This window comes from Chroicocephalus ridibundus, chromosome 13 (genome assembly GCF_963924245.1).
Source record: "Chroicocephalus ridibundus chromosome 13, bChrRid1.1, whole genome shotgun sequence".
Lineage (NCBI taxonomy): Eukaryota > Metazoa > Chordata > Aves > Charadriiformes > Laridae > Chroicocephalus > Chroicocephalus ridibundus.
Genome location: NC_086296.1, coordinates 16,559,023 through 16,575,850, shown reverse-complemented (window position 1 = coordinate 16,575,850; position 16,828 = coordinate 16,559,023). Strand labels below are relative to the sequence as shown.

The 16,828-nt window shown below is 56.0% G+C and overlaps 1 protein-coding gene across 6 annotated transcripts in view; it reads left to right on the top strand.

The window, feature by feature from the left end:
• The window catches only part of AIFM3 (apoptosis inducing factor mitochondria associated 3), a 52,918-nt gene that overhangs the window by 12,303 nt on the left and 23,787 nt on the right, over nucleotides 1–16,828 (top strand). For 5 of the 6 annotated variants that reach the window (XM_063351507.1, XM_063351505.1, XM_063351503.1 and 2 more), the window contains exons 3-6: nucleotides 7,248–7,461; nucleotides 12,516–12,625; nucleotides 14,640–14,749; nucleotides 16,115–16,159. In XM_063351507.1, coding sequence (XP_063207577.1) covers nucleotides 7,248–7,461; nucleotides 12,516–12,625; nucleotides 14,640–14,749; nucleotides 16,115–16,159 — 479 coding nt within the window. The remainder of the gene's footprint in view (nucleotides 1–7,247; nucleotides 7,462–12,515; nucleotides 12,626–14,639; nucleotides 14,750–16,114; nucleotides 16,160–16,828) is intronic. The other variant, XM_063351509.1, reaches the window with a different exon arrangement.

The window sequence follows — 16,828 nt, the reverse complement described above, 5'->3', positions numbered from 1 at the left end:
CTGAGACTCCATCCAAACACCCGCTGCCAGCTCTTCCCCGTCCCGAATCCTTGTGCCCCCACCGCCCTCCCTGCCTATGCCTTCCCGCAGCACTGGGGGGCTGAACCGTCCCCTCGAGCCCCGGGGTGGCTTTGGGTGACACCGTTCCGGTATGGACGTGTGGCTCCAGCACCTTCCTTGCTGCCATGGCTTTGCCACTCACTGGCCATCCCTTCCTTTTGTCCCTGCTGAAAGAGAATGACCAGGGCAGGAGCAGGACCACCTACTGCTTGATTTTCTTGGTGCTTTCTCAGTCCCACCACCCAGGCCAGTTCCTGGGGCTGCTCCACTCTCTGGATTTCAATTTTCTTGGCGAAGCTTGTCTATGCACGCTGCCTCCGGAGGGGCAAGCAGCTGTAGGCACCTGGGTATCGAGGATGCTCCCCTTGCCCCGCACGCTCCTGCGCGGCTCGCCTGGGTGGGCTCCCTGCTCTTTGTGGTCCGGTGAAGGTGGGCGTGCATAGGAGAGGCAGGGGCTGCGTAGGCAAACCGGCCGGTCGAGGGAGGTCTGGTGTGGAAATGTTAAGGTTAAGCCTTGGTCCTGAGTGTGGTCGCCCAGGGCCTTCAAGGAGAGGTCCCATCCCGCAGCTTGTGTTGGCCACCCAAGAGGGAGCTGAAAGAGGAGCCTGTCCTTGTGCCTGCTGCTGCCCAAGGGCAAGGAGAATCAGTCGCACTGATCTGGGAGATCAGGCAGCATTCACACTTAGCCTTTGTGTGTGGAAAAATGTCTTTGGGGGACCTTTTATTGGCAATTTGTCTTCATTGCCTCAGGCAGGGGGGATTTCAGGTCGAAGGACTGGGAAGGTCAGAGGGGAGATTCAAGTTGTGTCTGCGACCTACCCAGCTTCCACCCACCTACCCTTTGCTTTGCAAGGCACCAGGAGAAAATAAAGGCAGTTTTCTGGCCCTGACCCACGCTGTGATTATTTTACAGGTCACCGCAGTGCCGCAGTAACGTGGCATTGGGCACTGTGAGCGGTAAGTTTTCCTTCGTGAAAACCCACGCTGTTTGTCTCCTTCCTTGAAATGTTTAAGGAGTGAAAACACGTCCAGGAATAAGTGCTTTTGTTGACGGAACTTGTAACAAACTCTGCTGGCAGTTCCACTTGATTTTTGTATACCATCAGCAAAATCGTGTTTCATCTTGGAGCGGTGCAGGAATAAAAGCGCTCCGCAGGCATATTTCCTGAACTGCAGATTTTCGTGTAGGGCTGTATTTGCATAGCAGGGCCGAGTGACTGGAAACGCCGTCCTGTGCCGTGCCGCGCTCTGCGGCTCCGATCAGGGGTCTTCAAAGGCTTTTTGACGAGCCTTCCCCCCCCCCAACCCCGATTAGCGTGCCGCTGACTGCAGCGCTTCGGCGCGGTGATCACAAGACCGGCAGATGCAGCGAGGGAAACATTTGCAGATCCTGACTGTTCTGGCGGAGGGGTTTCGCAGCCTGTTTATGATATTTGTCATTCCCGATTCTCGTGGGGACTGTGCGGCGTCAGAGCTAAGTACTGGACTTTCCTGTTTCTAAAAATTCGCCTGTCCCCTGTGCGAATGAGAGGCGAATCACGCAGGGGCGGAACAGCTATTTTCTCCCTCGGTGCTGTTTTGACACAAAGGGAATATTTCAGATGCAGCCTGATGTCAACAGAACTTCTCTAGACGCTTTTGAAAGATACACACGAAAGATGTCCTTATCTACCCCCTCCCAGAGAGACCCTCCGTCCCCCTGAGCGCCGTCAGCGTTTCTCGGGGTACCCTTGGGGCTGCGCACTCGTGTCTGTGTGCCAGGAAGACCTTTTGGTGACCAGATCCCCGGTACGAGAGCTTTGGGGAGTGGAGTCCTGCAGCGGTAAATAACTGTGCTGGCTGTGCCAGAGGCCAGCCCTGAAGTCTGGCGGCTGCTGCGGCGCCCGACCCCATCCTGATTTTTAAGTGCTTAATTAAGAGCTTATGTTCAAGCGGCGAAGCAATCTTCCGTTATCTCTAGTGCTGCAATCCCGTGATGCCGGATCCTCTTCTGAAGGCCCAGTTCTCAATCTCCGCATAATTTTTTTTTTTTCCTCCGGGTGCGTGGTGCATAGGCGATGAGCTGCCAGCTGGCAGCCTGTGTGGGATGCCAGCGCCGCTCGGGAGCGGCAGCTGGGTCAGGATGGGCGGGTGAAGGGAAACCATCGTGCGCCGGCGACTGTTGGGTGGGAGCTGCGGCAGCACCCTCTCTGCACCCGGGCGTGGGAGCGCGGCTCGCGAAACCGATGAAGTCGTGATGATTTTTCTTTGCACTCCCTGCTGGGCTCAGTGCTTGATGGTGGGGCAGGGCAGCGGCTCCGGCGCAACACGGCGTGTCTGCGGGTGAGCCGTGCCCTCGCACGCAGGTTGCGTTTGGCTCTGAGCAGGGAACATGTCCCCTCGGCTGGGGGGTGCCGTGGGCTGCGTGTCCCTCTGAGCTTGGCTCTGAGAGCCCTCTGGAGGGCTCAGAGGCCCCCCCGGGCTTGGCTGGCAAGTCTGACCTCCTGTTTTTTGGGAGCATGGTGTCTGCAGAACAGGGCGTCTGGAGAGGGGAGGGCACAGTCGCGCACGTTTGACGTGATGGTTTTGTCGTTAGAATCATAGAATCTTCATGGCTGGAAAGGACCTTTGAGATCATCGAGTCCAACCAAACACACACGCAAAAAAAAATCTCTGCCACTAGAGCATGCCCTGAAGTACCAAATGTAAATGTTTCTCAAATACCTCTAGGGATGGCGACTCAACCCCCTCCCTGGGCAGGCTGTTCCAGTGCCTGACCACTCTTTCAGTAAAGGAATTCCTCCTCATATCTAATCTAAACCTCCCCTGCCACAACTCTCTGTCATTCTTAGTAGAAATCGTTCGGAGCCTCTTTGGGACCTCCTCTAGTCGTCGTCACCGCCGTGTGCGGGGAAGAGGCCGCGGGCGAGCCGGGGGGTGCCTGCAGAGTGCAGCTCTGGAGGGCAGAGTGAGACCCAAACGTGGCCGGCGGCGGTGGATTTACTCCGTGCTAGCTGCGGGAAAACAAACCCCGCCAGGGTAAACTGGGCTTTCCGGGGTAAACTGGGCTTTCTGGCTGTGCCCACCGTACCCGGCCGGTCCCTCCGTCATCGCTACCCTTGACGCATTCCCGGTTCCCACTGCTCTCGGAGCTGACGGCACCGCGCAGCCCGTCCAAGGCTGTTCGCCGCCCGCGGAGCTCATTTGCCCCGTGCCGCAGCCCCTGAGCAGCAAACCCTGCGGCACGGCCGGGGTGTGCGGCTGGGGAAGGAGACACACGGCTCTCCCCTCCGCCGGCCCAGCGTCTCCATCCCCCATGGCATCTTCACCTCCCCCGGGCTCCCCCGGATTCAAGCCAGCTCTTGGCTCCGGCCGGTTCTCTCTTCCCCTGAACTGCGGTATTAACTTCGTATTTTCCTTGTTTCTACCATTTTGAGTATGACGAACTTTACACGGCCGGATACCTGTAGTTTAAATTTAGTCTCTAGAAGGGAACCAAGCCTGTGGTAAAGAAGTCTTGGGTCATATAATTGCCCCAATTTTTTAGCCCTTCCACCTGCCAGCACCCTGCCCAGGCGTCGATGCCAACATTTCCAGCCTCGTGTCTGGGGTGCCCGCCTAAAAGCAGGCAGAAGGCATTTGACTTGTCCCACAAGGCTGGGAACAGCGATGAAATTACGGGAGATGTCTTGGGGGAACTGAAAAACTTACAGGAGGTGGAACGGGGTATTAACGACTGACTGGCGGGTGTTAATGGCTTGAGGCAAAGCATAAGAGCATCGAGGCCACAAGGTGAAAAAAAAAAAACAGCCCTGAGGCAGCCGTGATAAATGGGGTTGGGACGATAAATGGGGTTGGGACGCGGTTCCTGGGTGTGCACATATGGGTCCTGGCAAGTGCTCCAACCCAGGGGCTGAAAACCTGGGAGGGGAAAAATAAAATAAAAAAATAATTTAAAAAAAAGGGGTCAAAATTAATAGTCTTGTCAAGATTCCGTATTTTAAGCAATTCTGTGATCTCGGGGAGCTGACTCAGGATTTTTAAATATTTAGAGCTGGCAGTGCTGAGGTGTATGGGGATGTGAGGCGGTAGCACCGGCTAACGCTCAGCTGCTTCGTCTGCTTTTCGTGTATATTCTTATAAAACCCTTCGTGTATATGCGTGTGTGTGTATATATAGAGCTTAAAAATACATATATATTAAAAAAGTACCAGAACACACAAACCCACCCACATACATATATATATATAAGTGGTGCTGGCGGTGCCGGGCAGCAGGCATAGCTGTGGCTCTGCCTCCAGACAGATGTAGACCTCTGTCTATCTCTAGATATCTCTAGACGGCTGTATCTCTCCATCTCCATCTCCATCTCCATGCTCGGAGAGGAGCCATTGCTCTGCCCCGGGAGCTACAGCCGTCACCCTCGTCCCCACCAGCCGTGGCGGGGGCAGAGCTGCTGCGTGGCAGCGGTGGCCTTGGCTGGTCCCCGAGGAGTCGGCCGCCGCGCAGGTTTGTGGGCGCGTGCCTCAAACTTTCCAAACCGTTTGCTTTAAGGTCAGGAACCTCTTCTAGCAGTTGCAGAAAACGACTGTCAAAGGGACGGAGCGCGCTGGACCCAGCCAACCCTGTGCCAATCGGATTTCAGAATTAAACTTGGATTTATAAATATTTCATTTAAATGTCATTTTCCCTGATGGCAATTGAAGCGGTTGGCAGGATCGGCTCAGGTGCCGCTGAGCCCCGGATTCCTGGAGGGATCATCCCTCAGGAATGCAGCTCTCTGGCCAGAGGGACACCCCATGCGGGGCCAGGGGGGGATGAGGAGGAGGAGGAGGAGGAGAAGGGGGGATAAAGGGCTGGGGAGAGGTGAGGGGGAGTTGCCCCCCACAGAGGCAAATGGTGAAATGTGGGGCCCGAAATAGGAAGGGGGAAGACTTTGTACCTCCTTTTCTTTTCATCTGGACATTTTTCCAGCTGTGTCGGTGAGTGCCGAGCAGGGATGGCTGGGAACGCCGTCACGTACCGGTGCCAGGGACCTGCTGCTTTTCGCATGTGTTTTTCTGACCGGGAAAGAAGTGAAGAGCTTCAGAGTTAAATTTCTGTCTTCATATGCGAGCACTCTGGAAAACAAAGCTCTGGGGGTGTGGGGCCAAGTGAGAGATGGGGGAACGGCATCAACGTCACCGTGAGGGCTCGGAGCCGCCGTCTTTGCTGGTGCCAGCCCGCTCTCCACCTGCGCCACGGCCGGCAGCAGCAGCAGCAGCCCCAGGGTCTGGCTGCGAGGATGCCTTCGCTCCAGATAAATAAATGTCCGATCGCCCGGCATAAATGGATGTTCATTATATTTCCTAACTCTGTCCTGGAAAATCCGTGTCTGCTTTTCCAAACGTGATAGGAAAAGGGTGCTTATAGAAAGCAGCCTCTTTGCTGGGTGCCTGCAGGGAGCTGGGCTGTTTCTGTAGAGCCCCAGGGACAAATTTGCTCATAAACAGTTTTTTGTTTGTTTTTTTTTTAACGCGTGGTGCTGGGCCTATTAGTTTGCAGTAGCTCCTGCAGCTGGCAATAACGCGACAGAAGTTCACATTTTCTGTTGGTTCATCGTGAAGACGCAGAAAATTGCTTTACGGGATGTGTCTGTCAGAGCCCCCAGCGAATCCTGCCCCCGGTGGGTGCCAGGATTCGGCACTTCGGCAAAAAGCCGCCCCTTCCCCTGCCCTGCCGAGCTGGCACAAAAAGCAGAAACTCGTAGGACTCTTGAAACGATCACCTGCCCCCGGTGCCTGGATGGCCACGGCCACTTGCTTTTCTCCCTTCCTACAGGAAGGACCTTCCCCCGGGCTTTTCTTCCGTTATCCTCCCAACGGACTTGCGGCAAATGGTGCGGGGCAACGGGTGAAGCCGGGAAGACCCAGCTCCCTTCTCTTGCTGCAGGGCTCGTCCCTCTCTTCTGGGGCACGTTGTTCCCCTCTCTTTGTACTTTGTACCTTTTCCTTAGCCCGTTCAGCTTGTGGGCTTTAATTTTTATCTTCTGCGCAGCTTTTTCCTGTTTGTGACATTTACAAGGGAGGGAAAGCTGAGCGGTCTCCCATGTGCTTGAGACTCTTCTTCAGTCTCTGGCGCTTCCCCCCTGGCTCGCTATCGAACTCCCCCGGGGTTTATTATAAATATTAATGGCTTTAGTTTTATGAAGTCCCTAGGAGCTAAAGGGTTGTTTTTCACTTTATGACGTGCGAGCTCATCACCGGCTTCCTCTGATGCTCCTGCGCCCATCCTGCTCCCCTGGGCACGGGGGACGGCGAGGCTGGGTGAGCGCTGCCCTTCGGGGAGCTGGGATGGACGTTGGTGCGTCGCCACCGGGGTGGCCGAGGAGAGCCCCCTCCGCTCCCCCTCCAACACGGCGTGGGGAAGGGGGGGCCAGCAGCTGGTGGGGCAGGGGGCCACGAGGGGCAGCCCCCCGGCCGTGCCGTGCCGTGCCGTGCCAGGGCTGCCCTGCTCCGTCACGACAGCACCCAGGGTGGGGATGAGCCAAGGGCACCCGCTGGCTCCGGTGTCCCCTCTGATGGCCGGGGGGGATGCGCCGTGCTGGCACAAGCATCTCCCCGGTCCCCGGGCAGGGGATGCTTTTACTGTCAAACCTGGTCGATGGCGTACACCTGAGTAAAACAGACAATCCGTGCTTCTCTCACGTAGCGCTCAAGATTCCCTCTACGCCGAAAACCCCATGCAGAAATAATTTTGGATATTTGTAGTTCCTTATTAATTGGTCTCCATCTAATGAAGCAGCTTTATACACCACGCAGCGGTGGCTTTCTCTCTCAGTTAACGTTATCTACAAACAATTAAAGGGTTTTTTGAAGGCTGTCTGAACCCGAGAGATCTTGGCATGCCTCACATTTGGCTGCCTGAAGCTGTTTTCCACTCAAACTGTGGACTGAGAGGTTGTTTTGCACCCATGACTAATGTCTGCTTGCAAGAATATGTCTTTTATGCATGCAAAGGTGCCCGCTCGGGAAAGAGCAGTAGAATAGTGGGCTTGGGTAATCAAGCTGAGTTTGATATTAAATGTTTTATCTTCCCAAGCAAGGCAACAAAAAATGTCTGTTGTGACGTCTGTCAGCCCCTTTTGGAGTCCAGGGAAGGAGGGAGAGGCAGAACGGCAGCAAAACCTCCAGCTTCGTTTCAATGAAGATTTCTCTTTGTTTCTGCAGTTGAAGTGAAAATTGAAGTTGTGATACCCGAGAAGGAGAGAAGCAAGGAGGAGATGTCGCCCAACGGAAAAGCCAGCCCCCTGATCTACAAAGTCAATGGGACTGCCCGGCACTATCACCTCGAGGAGCACCCCATTGCCAGCAACCCCTACCACAACCCAAAGGATGTGGTGGAAGCATCCGTGTGCCACGTGAAGGACCTGGAGAACGGACAGTAAGTGCCGCAGATTTTTGCAGGTAAAACTTGAGAGACCTTACAACCCAAACCAAAGCCCTTGCCGCCTTCTTTAGAGTTTCTGGAAATGGTAGTTTAACTTGGTAAAATAATATTTTTTATTTCACCTTAAAAAATTACATCACGTAAAAGTGACACCTGATTTTTACCAAGAGGTCTGCCGTTCCCTGCGCGGTTTGCCCTGGGGCTCGTCTTAGAGAACTGCGACGTTCTGGAGCAGAATTTCTCAGCAGGGTCTGCTCAGCTTGCGTTAGACAACCCTGGCAATTTTTTTATAAATTTATAGCCTTAGTAGTTTTATACAAAGCAGCGTGAGTGGCGCATGGGTGGAGCTGGTGGGGCAGATCGCGAGCTCCGTGGCTTCTGCAGGGCCTCGCTCCTCTGGCCGTACTCATCTCTTTCGATTTGCTGTCTCACCCAGGGTGCGGTTTTCCAAATCTTTTGCTAATGGCGACACACTTCGGCTATGTACAGTTTCACTGCCCTGATTTAAGATTTTTCTGACGGCTAAAAAGTGCCTGTCCTGGTCGCTGTGCGGTACGGGCTGGTGTTCCTTTTCTGGGGTAGACGTGCCTTTTCTGCATCGTGTTCTGTTAGTCTGATGGCCAACGTCTCAGCGGGCTCTGTCCTTCTGGGAAAGAAAATGTAGTTTGAAAGAGTTTTTATTCCAGTGAGAGAGTGATATCAGGTGTGTGGGACACAGCAGGGGTCTGACAGCTTGTTGCTTTAAATTGAACTATTGCTTGTGATGGCATTCTAGAATAATCCATGTACTTTGTGCTAAACTTAAGGGGCTTCATGGGCTATAAATTCTTCTCGTGAGGTAAGTTCATCCAAGAATAAGCTCTTTTCCATCGTGATGGGAATTTATGTATTAGACTGTTCTGCAGAGGGATGCGTTGGGCGCTGTCGGATTAAACCTGCGCGTGGTGAGGTGTGGCTGGCACTGCGAGCTCTGCGGCGGCTCGAGGAGTGCTGGAGGGCCATGGGGACCTGGAGGCAAACGGCATTCTCCAGCGAACGGTGGGGGCGAGGAGTCCATAGAGAGGCAGCGGACTGGAAGGCAAGTGCAGGGGCTGCAGGGCTGCTCTGGGAGGTGACGGGCCACCCATCGCCCCCCGCACAAGGCTGGGGAAGAGGGGACCTGGGGCAGAGCACAGGCGGTGACCGGGATTGCCTTGAAGCTGGAGCAAAAAGGGAAGACTACCCTGGGAAATCCTGGTTGCACAGGGAGAGTCCTGTTCCAGTGTCAAGATGTAGCCCGATGGCTAAACGCCAAGGTTGGGTTTAGGAGGCAGCTTCTGCCGACTTCATGTTTGGGGCGTTACTAAAAAAGTGTGCTCTGCTTTAGTGCCCCGGTGCAAGAAGGACGTTGGAAAATTCGGGCTGCAATAGATGCATTGACTGGAAAGCACGCAGTACGGCAGGTGAAAAGATTCTCCGCCGGTCGTGGGGAAGGTGAGGAGGGAGCTGGGTGCCGGCTGTGGGAACAAACCTGGCCACAGGCGGCTGTAGCAGGGAGCTCCTCAGCTAAAGCCAGGGCTGGAAACTGGCATTGAGCTGGAAACTGGGCTCACGCTTCATTTGTGTGTGCGTTCGGCTACTGAAACACACTCCCAAGCGCGGCAGCAGACTTGCCGTCACTGGACATTTTAAGTTGAGAAGCGCTTTTTCTCTAGCAGCCTGAGTCTAGCTCAAAAGAGAGGTGCTGTGAGAAGGTCCTGTGGCTCGCGTAGGCAACAGGCCAGACCAAAGGAGTCCCTGAGAGGTTTTCCAGGATGCTTCTCTCAAGGCGTCTGCTGGGAAGGGCCGTGCATGGGCACATCAGCGGTGCGGGGCACTGGCGTAAGGGTTCGGGCACCTCTACGTTGTGTTAGTAGGTTCTGCGAGGACAGGGTGCTCTTTCTGCCCACCCTTTCTATCTTTCTGGTACCCAGACGGTCTCAGCAGAACCAGTAAAAGGTACTGGAGGATAAGCCCTGGTGCTGCTGTACCCAGCTGGACCCAGCCAGCCTCCCATCAGCCTAACGGGGGGAGGTCGATGAGCTGCAAGACAGAAAACCCTCCCCAATGCTCCCTCAGCTCCCGAGCAAAGGTCCTTTGCAGGCCAAAGCTGAGTTTTGGCCGGTGCTTCCCAAGTGGGGAGAGGAGTTGGGCAACAGGACAAATTCCCAACTGAGTAAATAGCTCCGTGGGGAGCAGTGCAGCGTAAATCATGCTCTCGCTCGCTCTGGAGTGAGTGTGGGATGGGGACCCTCGCAGGTGGCTGTGTGCTGCCTTGAAGACACCAGGTCTTGTTTTTGACTCTCTCAGAACACACAGTTCCTTGGGTAAGTTGTAAACTCTTCCACTCATCTTATCTTATCTTATCTTACCTTATCTTCCCATAGAGTTATGGGTTGTCATTTAACCAAGGGTTTTATCTGGAGTACTGCGCAGCTGAGGAATGCAGTAAGACTTGTACTGCTCTATTCCCCTCCTACCCATGGAAGAACCTCCAAGTGTCCTACATGGGGAGGGAGCAGAGCTGCATCGCTCGGGAGTGGGGCTGCCAATTTACTGGGACAAAACGGTTGCCAAGGGCAGGCATGACGAGCTCTGCTGCTGTTTTCACCCGAGGTGGCAAGGAAATTGAGCATTTGTCATTAATCTAGTGGGACAGTTGATGCAGGTGGAGCAGGCACCTGCACGAAGACTTGTCCAAGGTGGGTTTGAAGGTGTTACGGGGGTGCTGGTGGACTGACCCCTGGTCTCATCTCCATGGCTGTGAAGCAGAGAGTGGGACAAGTGTGCAAGTGACGGGATAGAGTTGGGGTGTTGCCCAAAGAGGAAGGAGCAGGCAAAGTGAGTCCCATTCTTCTGAGAGCCTGGGACCTCTCGTGCATGAGCAGCATTCAGGGATCACACATGGCCAGTAGCTTTCTTGATCACATGGGGTTTGCTGTGGGCACAGTGGTGTATTCGGTGCACCAAATTCAACGCGCCAGGCTTGCCGTAGAGACTGTCCACTTTGTGCGATGGGAACAACCAGGATTTCCCGATAAACATCAAGTTGTGCGGGGACAGGCTTTCTGGCTGGCAGAGGGGAAGTTTCCAGGGAAGAGCAGCTCTGCACTCCGCGCCCGGCTCCCTGCAAAACGAGGGCTCGCTCCCCCTCTCTCCGCTTTCCTCCATGGTTAGCTGGAAGGCTCTGCCGTAGGGAAGCAGCTGCTGACAATTGCTTTGGGAAGAAGTTCAGTGCCTCACACAGAACCATGGATTGTACACCTGAGTGGTGAGAAGAGAAAGGGAGGTGAGGACAGCACACGTTGGGATGAGGATCTGGTGGAGACGTAGTGAGAGGGCAGAGATTTACTCAGTTCAGAGCAAGATCAGTCTCACTCAATGATGCTGGGCCAGCCGGCACTGCCCCTATGGCTGGGAAGCCGCAGAAATCCCCTTGGCAAAGATCTGGGCAGACGGGGGAGTCTCAGTGCTGGAGCCTCCTGCACCCCAGTCTCCAGACTCTGCAGGGCAGCCTCCTGGAAATGAGGAACGGTTGAAAGACTCATATTTCAGCGGATAGCGCAACTGCCCAGCGTGATGCAACTGCCTGAACGCGACCCAGTTCTGTATGTGGTCTGCAGGGCTTGGAAACTCTTGCAAAGGAAAGCACATGTCGCAGCTGCATTGCAAAACCCGTGCCCGGCCGGTTGAGCATGCCGAGCGACGTGGCACGGCCGGCTGGGTGCCGGTGGCCACTGGGGAGGAGGCACGCCAGTCCCGGGGAGACCGGCTGCTGTGGGCGAAGGCACCCACTATTCAGGGGCACGACACCCGCACCGCGGCCGGAGCAGAGGTGGGCATCACTCAGCATGGCCCTGCTGAGCCGGGGGCTGCAGGTCAGCCCCCCGTCAAGGCAAGGGAGTTAGAAAGGATTTTCTAAAATGCTGCCTTTCCAGCACTAACGGCATCATGAATCACTGATCCAGCGGATGGGGATGCTCAGTAGCTCTTTCTGTCTTTGCAGACAAGGTGCATGATCGGCAAAGAGATGCTTTTGGCCAGGGCAGGGGTGGCTGGAGCCTCAGCCTGGCTTGGCTAGTGAAGGACCAGGTGGCTGCAGCCGGGGCGGTACGACCCAGAGAGCCTAAAAATGGCAAAGCTTTGTGCGTAAAGGATTCCTGCCGTGCTAACGGCGCTTTTGTCCACGGTACCACACCAGCAACTGTGGTCTTTCAAATAGTACCTGAGTCTCCCTGGGGAACGGCTGTAGGGTTGAGCCGGCTCCTGTGCCAACGCCGGGCCGAGTGCCAGCCGCACCAGGGAGGCAAAGCTCCTCGGCGGTGCAGAGCTGGGGCCAGCAGCCCCGAGCAGGCGGGCAGATCGCGGTGTGAGCTCTGCTCTGCGAAAACAGCCGAGGGAAACAGCAAGGACGTCACACCTTAGGTGTCTGCTGTCCTGCGGGTTTTATCGGGAAAAGGTGACCCGCGTTGCTGACCCTGGGACGTGGCCAGGACCAGAACACGACCCCCTGCGGCGCAGGGAGGCAGACCCCAAGGCCGGAGTATGCAAAGGGTCAGGGTCACCCCTCCTGGTATTCGAGTGAGGGAACACAAGCCTGGCAGGGACCTGCTGAGCTGCTGGGGCCAGGAAGGGAGGTGGTGTCACAGTAGAACCAGTTTGGTTTCTTGCTGCCACTGCAAGCTGAAAAGCTTTATTCTGATCCCCTGGACTTGGGTGAAGACCACCATCCGCTTCCCAAGCAGCTGGGGAGGTGCTTTGGGTCACCTCTTGGCACAGTGATGGATGAAGAAGCTGCCACTTGATGGCCCAGCTTGGATGTGCCCCAGGCTGGGAGCAGCAGAGCCGCCTCCAAAGCCGTCTTGGTGACAGGAGTGACCCACTTCTGTAAGTCACCTGGAGCTGGTGGTGAGCGAGTAGAAGGAGGCGAGAAGCCTTGGGGGGACCAGGGCTGGGGTACGGGGTGAAGGGGTGGTGTGCCCTGCCAGGCGGATGCTCTGCCATGTGTTTTCCGTGCTCCTCCTCCCCAGGATGCGGGAAGTGGACCTGGGCTGCGGGAAGGCTCTGCTCATCAAGGAGAGCGGCGAGTTCCACGCCGTGGGACACAAGTGTCCCCATTATGGGGCTCCACTGGTGAAAGGTCAGTCTGCGTCACATCCTAGGAGACTAACCAAGGGCATCAAAGTGTTGGCAAAAGATGGCCCAGTGTTCACCTGGCTGTGCTGCCGGGCATGGGGCAGTGCCGTGCCGCACACTCAGCACCATCTTGGCGTCTTCTCGCTGGGGGAAGGCACGGGCAGAAAGCTGGGGGTGCACAAACCTCCTGGGAGCACTTCGCCACAGCTCTGGTTTGCTGGTGACCCCACCTTGCCCCTGCTGGTCACAGGGCTGGGGCTGCTTTGGGTGACTCTGAAGAACAAAACAGCACGGGCACCGGTAATTCGCCTTCTGCTTCATTCCTCAGCTGCAGCTGAACCTCTCTTTGATGGTAAGAAACAGCTGCAGCTCACTGTCCCCACGCAAAGCCCGGCTTCATACTGTTCTGTTTACGGGTTCCCAGCCACTGAGGAGTTAAAGTGTCTTAAAGGGAAAAATAAAATCACCCTATGATTTTTCGGGCCACTCAGTCTTAAAAAAACCCACAAAACCAGAGCTCCCTGTAAATCAAAATCCTGTTTGCGAGGGCAGGCAGAAGCTCCTTGGGCTGATGGGGACCTTTCAGTAGCAAAACAAAATTAAGTTGCTGGTGTTATTGATTGAAATGGGATGAGGTACAGTGGTTTCCCATCTTGGCACTGAAAAAAGATGTGTCCTGGCATTTTCTCGGCACGGGCTTCAGGCGGGTCCCTACCCGGAGTCTGAGTAATGGCAGCGGGCAGCATTGGCCTGGCTGCGTGCTGGAGAAGTGTCACCCAAACTGGGGGCAGGGGGGCACTTTGCCGGAGGTGGGATCCTGGGGAAGACACAGACCATCCTGCTTAGTGCCCTCTGGGTTCTGCTGGGCGCGGGCAGCCTTGCTCTCAGCCCCTCCCCTGGGGCTGGCAGCCCACTGAGCGGGGCAGAAGAGCCCCGCGCTGCTCCGGTGGCCGACGGAGGTGGGACCCCACCTGCCTTTCGGAGACCTGCGGGCGCATCCCATGGAGCGGCCGCTCGCACAGGGGACTCGCTGGGAATAGAGGATTTGCTGCAGGAGTAAGTGCGGGGGCTGCCCCTGCCTCCCCGGGCGTGGTGGGTGCCGAGATGTGCCACTGCTGTGCCTCGGCAAGCGACGACGCAAGCTCAGCGCCAGTCCGGCATGGCCAAACGGCAGGCATTCGCACTGCCCTGGCGTTGTGAGCCGGCTCTTCCAAGCAGGAAAAACCAAAGTCCAAGGTAGCAGCCTCTGAGCAAACACTTGGGAGGGATGAACTTGTGGCTTTAGGCCTGCCCTGTGCTTTCCTGGCGGTGTGCAGGCTCCTTGCTGCCTCAGGATCCGCTCTGGAACACGCCTGCTCTAAATCAGTGACGCTCTGCTGGAGGCACTGCTTGCGCCGGGGGCTACGGGGGCACGCGGAGGTGACAGCGAGACGCCGGGGACTGCAGCGCCAGGCCCTGCTGGGGCATGAGATTATGTCCCCGGCAGAGGAGACAGCTTTGGAGCTGTGCTCAGAGGCGCTGGAAGGGCACTGTTGGCGATGGCATTTTAGATGGGATCCCTCGCAGCGGATCCCAGTTGGGAACTGTGTTCACCCTCTGTCCCAAGTGGCTAGTCCGGTCCCATGCGCAAGTTAAGAGAACTCCGCGTCAAGTAGCCAAGATGCTATTGACCATCTGGGTCCACAACAGCCGCCACATGTTCTGTAGGAGAGGTGACACCTCTGGGTAAAGGAGTGTCACGGCTCACAGAGTCTGAACATTGAAGCTGCTCTGCGTGGAGCAGCACAGGTCCCGGCCAACAATCTTCAGCCTTCAGGAGGTCATCTTCGCTCAGCAGCGGCATTCACATTGTGAAGAAGCCGAGGAGTCCACCATCACCGGGACAGCAGGAGGGAGACCTGGCCTCTGCCATCCCTGCCCTGGCCAGGTCACGGCAGCTGGGTCTGGGCGGGCTGCAGGCAGGGACGGGAGGGAGCTGCAGGGCAGCACCAACTCTGCTCTGCCATGTTTTCCTGCAGGGGTTTTGTCCAAAGGAAGAGTCCGCTGTCCCTGGCACGGAGCTTGCTTCAACATCAGCACGGGAGACATAGAGGACTTTCCTGGTTTGGACAGTTTACCCCGGTTCCAGGTGAGACCTTCGTTCTTGCAGCAGCAGAGGAAATCACAGAATCACCGCATGGTTTGGGTTGGAAGGCGCCCTTGAAGAGCACCTAGTCCAAACCCTCCTGCAGTAAGCAGGGACATCTTTCTCCAGATCACATTGCTCAAAGCCCCATCCAACCTGACCTTGAACGTTTCCAGGGATGGAGCATCCACAGCTTCTCTAGGCACCCTGGGCCAGTGTCTCGCCACCCTCAGAGTGAAAAATTTCTTCCTTATGCCCAGTCTAAATTTACCCTCTTTTGGTTTAAAACAATTACCCCTTGTCCTATCACAACAGGCCTTGCTAAAAGGGCTGTCTCCATCTTTCCTGTAGGCCCCCTTTAGAGACTGGAAGGGGCTGGAAGGTCTCCCTGGAGCCTTCTCTTCTCCAGGCTGAACCCCCCCAGCTCTCTCAGCCTGTCCTCGCAGCAGAGGGGCTCCAGCCCTCTGATCTTTTTTGTGGCCTCCTCTGGACTCGCTCCAACAGATCCACGTCCTGCCGCTGCTGGGAGCCCCAGAGCTGGACTTCAGGTTGGGGTCTCACCAGAGCAGAGTAGAGGGGCAGAATCCTCTCCCTTGGCCGGCTGGGGATGCCGCCCAGGGTGCGGGTGGCTTTCTGGGCTGTGAGTACACATCGCCGGTGCGTGTCATCCACCAGCACCCCCAAGCCTTTCTCCTCAGGGCTGCTCTCAATCCATCCATCCCCAGCCTGTATTGATACCAGGGGTTGCCCCAGCCCAGGTGCAGGACCCTGCGCTTGGCCGGGTTGAACTTCATGAGATTCACATGCTCCCAGTTCTTGAGCTTGTCCGGGCCCCTCTGGATGGCATCCCTTCCCTCTAGAGTATCAACTGCACCACTCTGCTTGGTGTCATCTGCAAAATAACTATTTGCATTGGGATAAGCATGGTCTTTGAAGGCATGGAGCAAACATTTTCCAAGCGCATGCTGGGATGGCCAGTGGAGAGCAGCACCTCACCCAGCTCTCCTTCCTCCCTGCAGCTCCCCTTGCATCCATCCACAGGCATCGGACACCTCTTGGGGACCTGGGGGTGGAGGTGCACAGTCGGGAGGTCCCTTGAGCAGGAGTGGGGTGGGACTGAGAAACCAGCCGTAAGCCTGAGACAGAGACCAGATTTTACACTGACCGTCGGCACATAGTTGGTAAGAGACAGGAGACATCCCACAGCCTTGAGCTGGGATGAACCCTGCCATGGCCTGAGCCACTCCCTCAGGAGACATGGTGACATCGCTGCTCTGTTCGTTAGTTGTTGCACAGAGGGAGTAATCGCCCTCTTCATGCCGGAGGCACTCGCTGTCCTGCAAACCGCTGCTGTTTTGTCACCCTCAGGTGAAGATTGAGAAGGAGAAGGTGTACATCCGAGCAAGCAAGCAGGTGAGGGGCCACTGGCATCCCAAAATCAAGGCCCATGCTTTTGCTTTTCACTCTGTGTGTGTGGGGCTGGGGGGGAAATGCTTTTCTTTGGGCTCTACGGCAGGGGAAGCAGTGCCTGAACAGAAGGATGCGTGAGCGTCCAACAGGGGTAAACCAAAGAAAGGTCCACCTGGCCCGGTCCTGTCTCAAGCAATGGCCTGAAGTTCATATGGAGGCAGGAGTGGAGCAAGGCAGAGGTGTTGTGTCCCCCTCCTGTCCTGCCGGTGCTCCCCCAGCCTCCCGGCAGCTGCCAGACACCTGGATTCAGGAGGTCTTACTAGGTGTTTGTCCTGAACTTGTCCTATGTTTCCTTAAGCTCATAGAAACTTTTAATTTAGTTGGCCCATGGAAACAGGCCTCTTCCACTAGATTTTTGGCCTTGTCTGCTGGGTCTGAATGTGGCACGGCGGTGACAGAAGTCATCTGCGCTCCCTCTTGAGCCCAGACATCAGCTTCTTTTGCTGGAGAGGAACCTGGTGTGTGGGAAGGGAGGGCTCTTGTCCCCCCAGACAGGATGCAGAATGAAGACTGTTCAGGCCACTGCCATCTTTCTTTCCATGAAAAGCCACCTTCTGATGCACGTTTGCACATAGGCACGTGTGAATCCCGTCGCCCAAAACCAGCCGGACC